The following is a 14,596-nucleotide window of genomic DNA, read 5'->3' as shown; positions in this document are numbered from 1 at the left end:
ATAGTTCAATTAAATTTTGAATGCGAGTCAACAAACAATATGACATAGCCTTTCACTCGTGACCCATCTCAAATGGGTTAAATGCTGTATTTAGTAGATTTGTTATTTAAACCTAAAGCTTTAAATTTTAAAAATGTATGTCTCCTTTGTAGTAAAAAAACAATGTATGAAAATTTTTTTTATATTTAAAAATGACCTTCGACATCCAGCAATTAATTATAGGAATTTTTAAATTCAAGTATATGCTGCTAGACATCATATTTAAAAAAAGAAGATGGAATACAAAAATTTTATAATTAAATATTTTATTACAGCACAGTGTTGCAGCACATAATTGTAAAATAATGTTTGGACATGGTTGATGTTTGCTGGTGAGGAAGTTATATCCTAATTGTTCACCCCTTTTTTATATGTAATCATTGTTTGATACAATGTTGGGCAAACAGCATGCTTTAGATCCCCAATATCTGAGAGCCTGTAAAATGACAAGCTTGAGTAGTTACAAAGAAATGTTTAAAGAAAAATTACTTTTACCACTAAACAAAATATCTCGAAATTGGTTTATAGGAAAAAGATAATATGTTTGGTAATTAGTAGAGATGCAAGATTTATTGATAAAGTTTCTTCACTTTCCACATTCAGTATGCTTATAACGATTTTTCTATAACTGCAACATTGATTATTCTAGAGAATTTGACCATTTTAATACAGCGTATGGTATAAGTGTCACAAAACCTTCATGAACTAAATGAGGTACATATTTTTATTAAAGTTTTGCTCCTTGATCAACAATTTAAAATAACTTACAAATGATAATACTTACTTTCGAAGCCTTCCATTCTTCTCCATCTTGACATCTGATGATGACTTTGTCTCCAGAATAATTAATTTCCTTCACCTTGAAATGAAATGTTCATTGTAAATGGCAAAATTCCACAGACGAAAAATATTATAAAAATAAAAAACAAACCTCTAACTATCCATCCAGAGTATTAGTTCTATAAACACAGAATGCTGTCATTATTTTGCATAAGACCCAATGGAGACAATAAAGCTGGGTTTCCAGTATGAATATTTAGATATAAACTTTCATATCATGAATGCTTTAGAATGAATAAGGTTAACATAAACTTTTGTCTGTTTGATGAATTCTTATATAGCTATTAATAAACACTATTTATTCTGCTCTTCAAGTAGTCTGGACATATTACAAAAAAATGATTAATGCACAGTTGGGCAGTAGATATGTTTCAGTTTTTGCAAAGCTCTTGACAACACATTTAAGACTATTCTGTTATGACAACAATTCTTTAGAATATGTGTTCTTGAAGTTAATATTACATTGTTATGCAGTCACCTCTGGACTCCTAGATTGACCTTCTATCCCATACATTTTAGACATGCTTTAGAAGTAGGAAAAAAATTGATGTGATGATGTAATTATCTTTAAATAAAATTCTAAAAATAATAACTGTTAGTTTAATTAAAAAGACTGAAGACTAAACAGTTTTAATTTTCATGTTAAATACAGCATACTGATTCTGAAACAAATGCTTGTGAATCTACTGTGATTAATTACTTGATGTTGCAGTACTAACAGATTCACCAAAAAATAATTATTGATGTGAGTAATGCTAAGGGGTGAAATTCTGATGGTACTCAGAAGTGGAATGTATTTGATCTGCTTTTCGTCCATCCCACATATCTTCCATCATACTGTTTAAAAGCAGACATATCATGACTCAAAGAATATCAACAATTATGAAATATTCTTCATATGAACCAATAAATGACAACAACATTAGATGTTAATTATCACTAAATCATTACTAAACCAATAGGGTAGTCTCATCTATAATTGGTCAATAATGCTAAATTTATCCAAATGACATGTTTTATTGGCTAATATATTGTTACTACCACATTAGCTGTTTAGTGGGCCTCAGCAACACGCATTTTCTTTCAATTTCTTAAAATACAGTTTGGTGTAATGTGCAAAAGTTAGTACACCATACATTGTAATTTAAATCAAATACCAGAGAAATGAGTAAATACAATTAATTTGCTGAGACAAAATACAAAGTTCTAAAAGTAGGTTTGAATTATAAGTCAATGGTGTCTCTCAGACAAAGACACAGGTAATGCATGTACTCTGCTACGACAGCAATATGTTAACATTGTTACCAACAAGCAAATATTATTTCATCAATCTAACGTAACTCCTCATTACAGTACCATCGATAACCATACTACTTGTGTAGTCTTCTTTGCATATTCAACAGATTCTCCTCACCTCTTGTCCCAGTTGAATATCAAGACCTTCAGCCAGTTGTTCAAGTAATAAGCTGTATCCACGGAGCAATAGTGTGTGGTGGCCAGTGAACTGGGGGTAAGTTTCATTTTGATCCCAGGAAAGAGTGGAAACTGTATTAAGTGCTGATCCACAAGCATACTCAAGATTACTGATGTGGAAGTGTATTAAATTCTCCTCTTCCTGTAAGTTCAAAGATGTACATTTACTTTTATTGAATAATGTATCACCATGAAAATTCTTTGGAACAGGAAAAGATCTTATTTTCCCTAATAAACTGAAAATAAAATTACCTGCTCATGATTATTAGTGCTGTTACAATTTAAAACCTGTTTGGACCACAGCATAATTTTTATTATTACATTTCAACCAGAAGCATACTCAAAACAATGATAAACACAATTCCCACAGCAGAACAAAGCTCTTTTTACCCAACTACTTTGACTACAAACATCTTTCAGGAGTCATTAATACATGGTATACGAAAATTATCCTACCAAATACAGTCTATTTTTGTCCCACGTCAATAGAAATGAAGTGACTCAGCACTTAACTCTGCATCATTTGTTTGTAAGGTACAAAAATAGTTCGGGTAATAGTAGATAGAATGTTTTATTTTAATCATCACATCACAGAAACTGAAAACTCGTTGATGCTGTTATATAACGAGCATATGCTTGACAAAAACAGCAAAGTAAATAAATACAGAAATAACAATTAACTAAATTATAATTTTAATAGCTACAAGAGCTTTTACCCAACATCATTAACTTACTTCAGAAAACTTCATTTTTGTTTCTTCCATAAAATTCTTGTGCATCTCCATAATCTTATCTGAAAGGTGAGGCAAAAAAAAAACTCCATGAACGTACAGATTAGCATGAACAATTTCTAAAGGGACAAACAAGCTACATCATCACTATCCTTGAAGTAGCATTGCTACATTCTTTATTTACATAACACAGTATTTTTCCTTTATTGTTTGAAATATTTTTCATGTTTACTGAAAACAAAGAGTATATTAACACATAATAACACAACAGCACTATAATGTTTCATCAGTGGCGTAACTTAAAATACATTACGTTTTTGTGAAAAACAAAACAAAGTAGTTAACTATATTAATTATCATTTATCTATCTTAATTATTTTATTTATAAAAATCAATGTTTATAAACAAGATCTGTTTTTGATGTAATGAGTACTGAATAGTGCTACACACACATATTGCCTCTCAGCAGATACTGGATTAAAACTTTAATGTACAAACGGATAGAGTAGACTACAAAGTCCTAAGGTAAAGAAACCTATCTACTAGTAGCCATTCTACATATAAAAATACATTTAATAATGGCTAATATCATGAAAGTCAGCTAATGATGTCTGCCCAAAGAAATTTAATGTTAAAACATAGAGTGTGATGCATCTGATTCTGTACACTAAGCTTAGTACATAACCAAAATCATGATAAGGCTGAACATGAGGTGAATGTAGTTCTCACCTTCTGAATATACATGCACTATTTATTCTCAGCCGACAGTTTGACCGAAATTCAAATCCTGATTACAGGCCACTTTTACTGCTATATAATAATCATTAAGTATTAAAAATAACATTTATTACTGGCAATTAATTTTAACTGCTTATTATGATACTATAACTAAATGTATATATAAGAATAAAAATGAGTAATTAAGATTAGGGCTTCATGGCATTTCAGTTTGTTTGTGATATTTCTGAGAAGCTTTCACATACATTTACTCTTTGATTTTAAAACTAACACCTGCGAGCTAAAAAAACTATTAAAGACAAACCATATAAATTAGTATCATGTGTTTGATCTTTCCTCCAGCTTGCTACAGCATCTAGTACAGCGTTAAAATGAAATTCCACTCGTTGGTCCACACTAGATGGTGTGACAGTGCCATCTTCAGCAAATAGCTCACATTTTTCCCCAACTATCCTCATTGCCATTGCAGCCTGAGGAAAATAGAATAAGTAATGATTACTTTTGTCAATATGATAGCCTCAATGAAGTGAAATTTAACATTAACAGAATATTTTTAACGAAAAAAAAAAAGACAGTAGATAGATATAGGTGATATACTTTCTATAAGTTAACAATGATTAACGCTTTATCAGAACAACTAAAAACCTTCATAGCTTTGAATTTTCTTGACCCATGTGTTTGTTTGTTCAGAATTTTTGCACAAAGGATTATTTGTGCATAGGTGTCCTTAATTTCTAAATGTTAGACTAGAGAGGAAAGGCATATAAGCAAGAGCAGCTACTGCCAAGTAGCAGTAAGTTAACAAACAATGATTTGTAAGTGCAATGATATTTACGTTAGAAAACATATTATGTTTTGACAATGCCTTGTGTCCACACTTTGTAAATGATTAGATCATAGTTTTTTAATTCAATACTATATTAGCATAATGAGTTTCCTTACTGAAGTACACAGAACCACTACCAACTCTTGCCTGACTGAATAGTGGGATTTGACTGTCACTCTTATACCACACTGACAGCCTCAAAATTCTGCCATGCTATTGCAGCATGCCCATGTAATATACAAAAAGAAACAGACATTGTGTACCCAAAAGTAAAGAAACAGCTACCTGTTGGCTCAAGATTGTTAGAGGGTTATTGATAACCCCCGTGATGATCTGAGCACCTTTTCCAACGCAGACACCAAGAAAAGACTCATCCCACACTCGACCACCAATCCTATTTCTTGCTTCTAAAACCATGACCTAAAAATTATTAAAAAATATACATGAATTGTTTAAACATAAAAAATAATGTTTAACATTAGTGAAAAAAATATATATATAAAGTACTATCAATACTAACAGTAAAAACACTTGTTATCTAGAAATAACTCATTATATCCGCTAAGGAATCTGGCATAATTTTCTGTCCTCCATGCAGGTAAGAAAAAAGTTTTGAATGTGCAAGTTTCTTTTTTAATATTAGTGATAAAATGCTTCTACCAATACCTCCAATATGATAATATCAATTACATCAATAATATGAAGAAGATTCATTAACTATAAATAAAATCCAGTTTCTGAAAGTCGATCTTTAGCCTTACCTTGACACCAAGATTCTTCAAGTGTCTGGAAGCACTTATTCCTGCAGCACCAGCTCCAATTATTATTACTGATTCCTAAAATACAAGAATGTAAGAAAAGAACACCCAATTTAACAAAATGGCACACTAAGCTGTAATGTTAGGGTACTTCTGAAGAAGTGAAATTTAACACCGGGTGGGATTTAAACCCATGATGCTGTTTACCATGTATACACTTAGCAAAATAAGCTGCTGCATCTGTTGGAAATCACAAATCTAGATTTTTCAGTTTATTAGATAGAAAGAATGGAATTTTGATAGGCTGTTGATCCAAATGACATAGCTCAAGAATTGTGCCTAAACTCAAGTAAAATGATATAGCTCAAGAATCCTGCTTAAATTCTACAAAAATGATATAGCTCAAGAATCCTGCTTAAATTCTACAAAAGTGATATAGCTCAAGAATCCTGCTTAAATTCTACAAAAGCGATATAGCTCAAGAATTCTGCTTAAATTCTACAAAAATGATATAGCTCAAGATTTCTGCTTAAATTCTACTAAAATGATATGGCTCAAGAATTGTGCCTGAACTCAAGTGAAACGATATAGCTCAAGAATCCTGCTTAAATTCTACAAAAATGATATAGCTCAAGAATCCTGCTTAAATTCTACAAAGTGATATAGCTCAAGAATTCTGCTTAAATTCTACAAAAATGATATAGCTCAAGATTTCTGCTTAAATTCTACTAAAATGATATAGCTCAAGATTTCTGCTTAAATTCTACTAAAATGACATAGCTCAAGAATTGTGCCTAAACTCAAGTAAAACGATATAGCTCAAGAATCCTGCTTAAATTCTACAAAAATGATATAGCTCAAGAATTCTGCATAAATTCTACAAAAATGATATAGCTCAAGATTTCTGCTTAAATTCTACTAAAATGATATAGCTCAAGAATCCTGCTTAAATTCCACTAAAAATGGCATAGCTCAAGATTTCTGCTTAAATTACATTAAACACAAAAAGCATGTCTGAATCTGGCTTGGTCTCAGTTTTCACTTCTTCAGAGATATTCTAAGATGTAATTCAAAATTACTTTAAAAAAGACTGGATTTCACAGAAAAAGAAAGAGAGTTTATTTTATCATAATGTATAAATAATATTATAATCTTTTAATGTAATGACCAGATGTACTGAACAAACTGTAAATACCATCTAAAAGCGTTGCCAGTTACTCACTAATTCTATTAAACTAAGATGAAAATTTCAGCAGTTTTCAAAGAGATACAATGTAACATAAAAAGATTTTCAGGAATGGTTTGTTCCTAAATCTTCTAAACTTCCCATTAGATCCCACTGTTCCTTCTTGCAGTAGCTTCATCTAGTCTCTATAAATTACTGCTCACACTATTTTATTTACATCAAGTACATAAATTTGTGCTTCTGAAATAACCTATATCAGAATACAATGCATCATGATACTTTTATCAAAATAGAAGTACCAAACTGCTTCAAAATATCAAAAACAATATTGTTTTAATTTTGTTTCATTAAGGGTATTAAGCCTGCATTTTACAAGACAAACCAAATCATTAATGAAAACGGAAACAAAGTCAATTAGAGCACAAAGTGTGTGGTAAAAAATCTAACCAAAGAGTTTAGTTGTTTTAGCATTATTTTTCAACCTAATTAAAAAAAAGTTATATTTAAGTACAGTAAGTCTTAAAATGTCAAAAAACATAAAGCTTACCTACAACCTAAATCTATTAATATATAAAAAGTACAAAATATAAAAGCGAGATGACAAAGATATAGAACTACAAAGTAGTTTGCACCAAAAGCATTTACCTGACACTCTGCTGGTAGGAGAGTGAATGAAGATGGTGATTGAATAATACCAAAATTTATTAAACCCTTGAGGGTAAGATATTTTAGTATTCGACGGGAATCATAAACACAGCGAACACGTACTAAGCCTCGACACATAAGGTTCTCTATGACCCTATCTAGTACGAGCCACTCCTAGAAAAAAGGAAACAAAATCATTTTTAAACAATTAAAAAATGTACCTTTATGCATTATCAAATAGTCAAAAAACATACAATTACAATTCAAATTTTGAAAAAGAACACCATAACTAGTGTCATATAATGTTTTTTCAATTGACATGCATAAAGGTATGTTTAAATCTCGACTTTCCTTGTATAAAAAACATCTTTCTTCTGTTTAAACAATGTTAACAGACTACAGCACCAAAAAGGTTTTCCCATGCAAAGAGAAACAAAAACAGAACAATAAATATAATTTTTTTTTCTCATTAGTAAGAATTATTTCCAAGATCTCAAATCAAATTACAGGTACATTGTGTTTTAGTTATAAAAATATTGATGCTGTAAATCTCAGTAAACTCTCAAGCTAGGTTAAGGAGTAAAAAGTTAGAATCATCAAAAAATATATGGGGAAAAAATAAAAAATTCACAATAAAAAAACATTTTTAGAAGAATTTCTGCCAGATAAATAATTAAAAAGGAGTGATCTATCATCCATTTTGGGTAACTACTCTGGTTTAACTACTTTTGATTAACCTGTTTTAGTAAAGAGGATTTAATTCATATTAATAAGCGTTGTTACTGCAGTTTTCTCACTAAAGTTTTCTTGTAGTTACAAGAAATTTCTGAGGAGATAAAATATTTTAACTAAGGAAAGTTCTACTTAGAATCTCAAGGGATTAGATTCTTTTTGTAACTTCAGCAGTAAATTAAAACTATATGACAGTGAAAAAATATATTAAAGCACTGTAAGTACATGTATTACTAGGTGGAAATATTTTACAGGATAATTTAACCCTAAAAATGATGAACTTAAAAAAGGGGTTTGTTAAAGAGTTTAAAAAAAGGAGTAGGTCAAAGAACTGCTAACAGTAAGTAGATTAAGGTTTAAATGCTACTATTCTTTTATAATATTAACCTTAAATGTTATCAAAAACATTGTTCATTTGAGGCACATCTTTGGTTGCTTTCACACATCTTTTTGTTGTTATCACAAACCATTACACAGCTAAGTGCCAGAAAATGATGAATAATGAATAAAATGTTTCAGCTGTTTAGCCATTTTATTAGGTTAATGCCAGTATGATCAAGTCAAATTTCTATATCAAAACAAAAAATTAGGTAAATAAAAATTTATTATTCTCTTCTTACCTGAAATATAGCAGTCTCTGAAACCTATTACTCTGAAAGTACTATTAGGGTAAAATTTTTTAACCTTGAATGTTCTATCTTATAATTCATAATGATTTGAAAGAAGAAAGATCTTGGTGTCTAAAGTTAGTAAAATTTTTTGTATCAATTTCAAGCGTACCAATATAAAATAGCATAGAAAATAGCAACATTGTAATTTGATGTTCTTTGTTCACACAGGTTTCAACTGTATTAGCTACACAAACAGCTCAAATATAGGAAAATTTTAAAAACCAAATTTTTGATTTGTTATACCCGAAATAAACTCTCTAAACCTATTGTTTTCAGAAGGTAATGGTTATTTGGTCTAATTATGTATTTTGTGAAAACTTTGGTGTTTAAAAACATAATAATCTCAGACCTACAGTACTGGAATTAATTATGAAATGAATGGATAAAATGGGTATAAAAATACAAAAAATATTATGGTACTGTATGAAAATGAACTATATTACAATCATATGTTCATAGTTTACACTTTGAATCTTTTTCATCCAACTAATCAGACAGTACCACACCAATATAATGAATATCAAAATACAGGCAGCCAAACTATTCCAAGAATGGTTCCCAGGACAGAAATGCCACATGAAGAATATAGAGAAGTGAAAGTTTTAGCTGGCAAAACTTACGCTATGCAACAAATTGAGGAAAAATTTCATGATTTGGTAGGAGCTGTATGAAAATTCTAAAGAGGATATGTGATAATAACAGTGGTTGAGATAGAAAGCTCAACAGTGATGTTAAGTAACTTATAGTATGCTCTTTATATTATTCATGTCAATCCAGTAGAGATTTTACCAATAAGCTACATGTAAGTACAAGTGTGAATGTTACTCTCCAAACACCAAGATACATATTAGCGCAAAGCGACTTCAAGTGATGTATAGCTGCTCAAAAACCACTGCTTAAGAGAGATTACTAAACCAAAAGGGTGAAATAGGAATTAGACTTCAACTAATGGAATAAGCAAAGTTGGAGGAGCATTTTCTATATAAATGAACTCAAATGTAAACTGTTTGGCAACAATCACTGATAGTTTGTTGAATTACAGAGAGGAAACCAGTATCACAGGAAATGTACAATATCTACAGTGAAGCATGACTGGGGTACCAGTCCATCATATCTTTACCTCAAGGACAAGATCTGTTGGGAGGATTAGTCTTCCAGAAAGATAAAGTGCTGATGTGAATATTAAAATATTATATGGACTTACATGGAAATTGAGAAGGCCAAACACCAATCAAACAACCTGATAAACTTGTGGTAACATAAAAACAAGGTGTACTGCTCTGTTTAAAGCAAATACAATATATTAATTTGATGACAAGGAACACACTTTTCAGAAAATGAAAGTTTGGAGATGGCTTGAATTGGTAATGAAGAAAACTATTATAAATGTACAACATTTCATTGAGGTTATATCATCATAAGGCACATTTATAATAGTTTTCTTCATTATCCATTCAAGCCGTCTCCAAACCTTTAATATACTAGTGTGCTGTACCACTTGTTTCCTTTTCTCTGGTATTTTCTGTAACAACTGATTGTGCTATGATACACTGACCATTTCATTGCAATTACTCATTATTTGCAACTCCAGTATGTGTATCACCTGTATGTTTATATAACTATTTTTAATAAACTGTACATCAACTATACGAGGCCACTACACACACACACACCGACAGTTATTTGATCTTGCCTATGATATTTGTCATGAGAGCTCAGAACAACTACAAATTCAAGAACATGTTACTTATTACAGGTTTCTTTGTAAGTTCATTTAATTTTGAATTCATTTGAGCATTGAGTTTTGATAAAGTAAATAAAGGAATTTAAGTTGATTTCTCAAAAATAGAGAGGGGTGGGGGGAATTCATAGATACTAAAATTAAGTTAAACCTGGTAATCAGTCAAGTAACAAAATATTAAAAACTGCCAGATTTACAATAGATTTTTTTTTATCATAAGTACTTTTTTTTAACTGGGAATTTTTATCATTAATTTTCAGGTTACATGCATATTAAACGATTTCCAACAAGAATTAAAGTCAAATTTCTTACGTAATGTTATCACTGAGATGAGTACTTGATGGAATATGAATCAAAATACTTCAGAAATACACCATTGATATATGTACCACAGGTAGCTAAATGCCATAAGCTTCACATAGTAATAATTTGGCATTCTAAGTACACTTAAAATCAACAGATAAGTCATTAAACCTAGTAAATAGAAGGCTTATAAGAACCATAGTGTGAAGTGTAAATAAGTTGTTTAGACTGAAAGTTGTGATAAATGGTACTGAATTTCTCTCTATTACAAACCAGATTATTCTACTATTAAGAAATGATATACACAGAATAAGGACAAGTCAAATTATGAGACATCTTTACAAAATGTGCTCGAAGGTTTCCTTGTTTTTTTAAAATCCAAAACTGTGTTTGTTTAAAATTATATTAAATTCTCAGTTGCATTAGGACTTCTCAGAAGGTCAAGTCACCAGTTATTAGGCAAACCCTATAATGTAAAAGAAAACCATAGTTTTAACTTTTTTTTCTTCTTCTAAATGCAGCCACCGTGCTAGAAAACTCACTAAGACCAGCTTTAATGAGCCAGAAAGTAAGCAAGTTGTGGAAATAGGCAACTCTTGGACAAAACTTTAATCACGTGTGACATCCCTAAGAGCAAGATTAGTGTAGTTAAAAGACTGGGTATATCTTGTTCACCTAGAACTTGTAACTAAGTAAAGAAAAAAAGTATGAAGACTTTGAAAGATTATAGAAATAAAACTTATTCATGTACCATATGATACCTGCATAACACAATAATATAGAAGTAAACAAACAATATTATACAAACCTTAGGATCCAGGTACCACAAAGCTACAATTAAGTTTCGGATTCCTAAGTACATAACTGGTTCTCTGTGGACATAAAAACAAAAGAAATATGTTTAAATATGCAAAATTAAACAAAGTATATATACTTCAATAAAGCACGTTTTTTCTCATCAAAATAACAATCAAGGCAAGTTATTATAAAGCTGGAGCCCCATTTCATATTTTAATTGGGGGTGGGGGGGGGGTGGAGGCTATCTTTATTAGAGGTCCAGAGGTATTTAGTCCCGGGACAGTCTTGTTTTTATTTTTTTAAGTCATTCTATTTTAGAATCATTTGCTCTGATTATTTCTTATGTATTGTTCCCAAAATAAAATATTTAGTACCTAAATGATCCTCTTTTGTAATGTGCTAATTAGAAATTCCAGTAAGCACAGAAGATAAAGACATAATGATTATGATGACTAAAATCACTGTTACTATTGGATGTTCTTAGTTTTTTCTGTACCTACTGTTTATAGCTCACTTCAATTAATTCTCATATCTTCTGTTTATATACTTTTTCAATTTTATACTTACATGTAATTTTGTGCTAGAGATTATTTTGGAACAATGCATAAAGCTGTAAATTCAGTGTAACCTCTAAGTATTAGGTATTTTATTTAAAACACCAGAAACTAAATTGAAAAATTCTATATAAACATAAATAAAAACTAAAATATCAAAGTCTCTCAAGAAAATAAAATACACACACTAAAAATTAAACAATAATTAATAAAATAAAACTTGATAATGTAGTCAAAGATTTTTACAACGTACTAATAAAATATCTAAACCTTGACTGTTGAACTGTTTTTTTTTCTCTGTACTAGTAGTGCTCCTTGTTAGCCAAGTACAAACAATATAAGACAAATTAAAACAGAAAAAAAAGGTATTTTGAAAGTATATTAACAGATTAACATTGTTAAAATAAAATCATACAGGCATAAACTGACAGAAATTTACATTACATGAAACATAAATGGTCACTTGTTTTCATTAAAAAATGTTCACAAGCACTTAGAGAAACCCATAACTTAACAAGCTTTGGAAACCATTATAATGTAAAATCACATCAAATCTGAAAACAGAAGAGATAAAAAAACAACAACAACAGATACACAGTTATTGATAAAATAATCAGGTCAATGGGTTCTTACAACATTATGTGTAATGGTTGTGAGTCTTCACACAGTTTTTGAAAAAGAGAGTAGAATATATTAAACACATGTGCATGAGACATTTAAAGTAATGGAGTATTTGAAAACTTGACAAACATTATCACTAAGATAACACTTTCCTCATGATACCTTTCTTTGACTCATTATCTATGGCTTACCAAAGGTTTCCAATGAAAGCTGCTGAAAAAGTTGCAAATTATAAACACCCAAAAAAACAGCCTAATCAATTAGGTGGTAACAGAATATAGCAATCACTGCAAGACTTTCAAGAACTATCAGTCTGAATCAGGGTAAATGGGAGATTTCACTATTTCTATCATAATATTTCATATAAATTTAAGGTACTGAGCCAACTCATACCTTGCATATTCTGGAAAAACTTCTCTCTCCTCTGGTTCCATGACATCTGGTCTAAAACACCTAGCTCTTCGTGGCTCCAGTGGTTGATAAAATGGCTGAATGCAGGTGTTAGGGCTTGTATCTGTGAGGTAAAACCATATGATTTCAAAAATATGAAAGATATTTTTTATTTCTGGAAATAACTACATCATTAGGTAAATAAGTAGAAGTCTGATGACTGCATACAAAAGCTAAATGTTCGAATATCTGGAGATTGCAGATGGTAGCCATACAGGTGAATCCAGAACTAGCATTATCTAGCTCCAAAATGCTTTTGTACAGAAATAATGCTAGGAACACTAGTTACTTACAAAAGTATCTAGATACCCCTTAAGCAAGTCAAAACCTGTACAAGAAACCAAAATGTGTTTAATTATAAGAACCTGCTGTAGAAGAGCTTAAAGTTTGTTGGAAGTGTAGAAAATCAACCCGTGAAATAACTCCTGTGCTTGGTCGCATGAGATTACTGGGAACTTGGTATTGCATTTTATGTAGATTGTTCAGATTTCGCAGCACGAGATTTGTTCACCACTTAGGTCTGTGAAGTGTCAGAAATCACCTAGATAGAAACAAACTGGTTGACAAAGAAGATAAACTCTCTTGAGTTTCAATTAAGCTGCAATTGCACATGTCCTTCTTCCAGCAAATGAACACAAGACAAATTTACCTTGTATCTATTACTTGTACACCTTCCAATGAATGAATATAAAACATGTTAACATACACCTATCACTTCACTATACTCTATTTAAAAAATAAAAAACATACAATTGCACGGAAAAACAATGAAAAGAATAATCCAAATGTAGAACAATCATCAATGTTTTTACTGGTTTCGGTTTCAGCAGAAAAACACTTACACATCTAAAGCAAGTGTTAGGTTATTCAGAAGAAAATATACCTTTTTATAATAATGATCATAAATTATGTCTAAAATATAACAAAGCTTAAAAAATTCATTTAAATTTATGAAGCACCTTTTTGACATAAGCACTTTCAAAATCATAATACTTTTGATATTAACACATGAACTAGCCTCATAATGTGCTATACACTAAGTCTTATTAATGCTTAACTAAGAACACAAGCACTGTTTTGCCAAGAGCATGGGAATCCCATATTTTAAGGGATGTTGTAAATGTTCTTAATGATACTGTTTAATCTAAAGCACATATTTTACATGTTACAGACAAAAGCACCAGTAATAAAAATACATACTACATGAATTTCTATCTTGAACTAGATAATTTTTGCTAAGAGAATGATAAGTATATTAAGATTTTAGAGTTGAAGCTATTATAAGAACTCCTGAGTGAAAGTCATATTAAACTGATATTAAAGTTTTTCTTCATTACCCATTCAAGCCATCTCGAAGCATTATTAGTCTCAAAGTGGGTTCCTCATCATCATATTTGAGTGAAAGTGTTTAGTAATATATCAACTGCACCATATCTGTTATATGTTCAATGGGTTTGCACTATAATTGAGTTTAATAATGGCTGGAGACG

General features: G+C 30.5%; 1 protein-coding gene across 1 annotated transcript in view; it reads right to left on the bottom strand.

Moving 5' to 3' along the window:
- The window catches only part of LOC106468389 (lysine-specific histone demethylase 1B-like), a 57,426-nt gene that overhangs the window by 4,875 nt on the left and 37,955 nt on the right, over window positions 1–14,596 (bottom strand). Inside the window, exons 8-16 of the mRNA XM_022396729.1 lie at window positions 13,050–13,170; window positions 11,492–11,555; window positions 7,237–7,410; window positions 5,409–5,483; window positions 4,933–5,067; window positions 4,126–4,291; window positions 3,087–3,145; window positions 2,294–2,494; window positions 824–898 (exon numbers count right to left, since the gene is read on the bottom strand). Of these exons, the coding sequence (XP_022252437.1) occupies window positions 824–898; window positions 2,294–2,494; window positions 3,087–3,145; window positions 4,126–4,291; window positions 4,933–5,067; window positions 5,409–5,483; window positions 7,237–7,410; window positions 11,492–11,555; window positions 13,050–13,170 (1,070 nt within the window). The remainder of the gene's footprint in view (window positions 1–823; window positions 899–2,293; window positions 2,495–3,086; window positions 3,146–4,125; window positions 4,292–4,932; window positions 5,068–5,408; window positions 5,484–7,236; window positions 7,411–11,491; window positions 11,556–13,049; window positions 13,171–14,596) is intronic.

Source organism: Limulus polyphemus, unplaced genomic scaffold (genome assembly GCF_000517525.1).
Source record: "Limulus polyphemus unplaced genomic scaffold, Limulus_polyphemus-2.1.2 Scaffold2990, whole genome shotgun sequence".
Taxonomy (NCBI): Eukaryota; Metazoa; Arthropoda; class Merostomata; order Xiphosura; family Limulidae; genus Limulus; species Limulus polyphemus.
The sequence above is the reverse complement of the archived record's forward strand: the minus strand, read 5'-3'. Positions and strand labels throughout refer to the sequence as shown.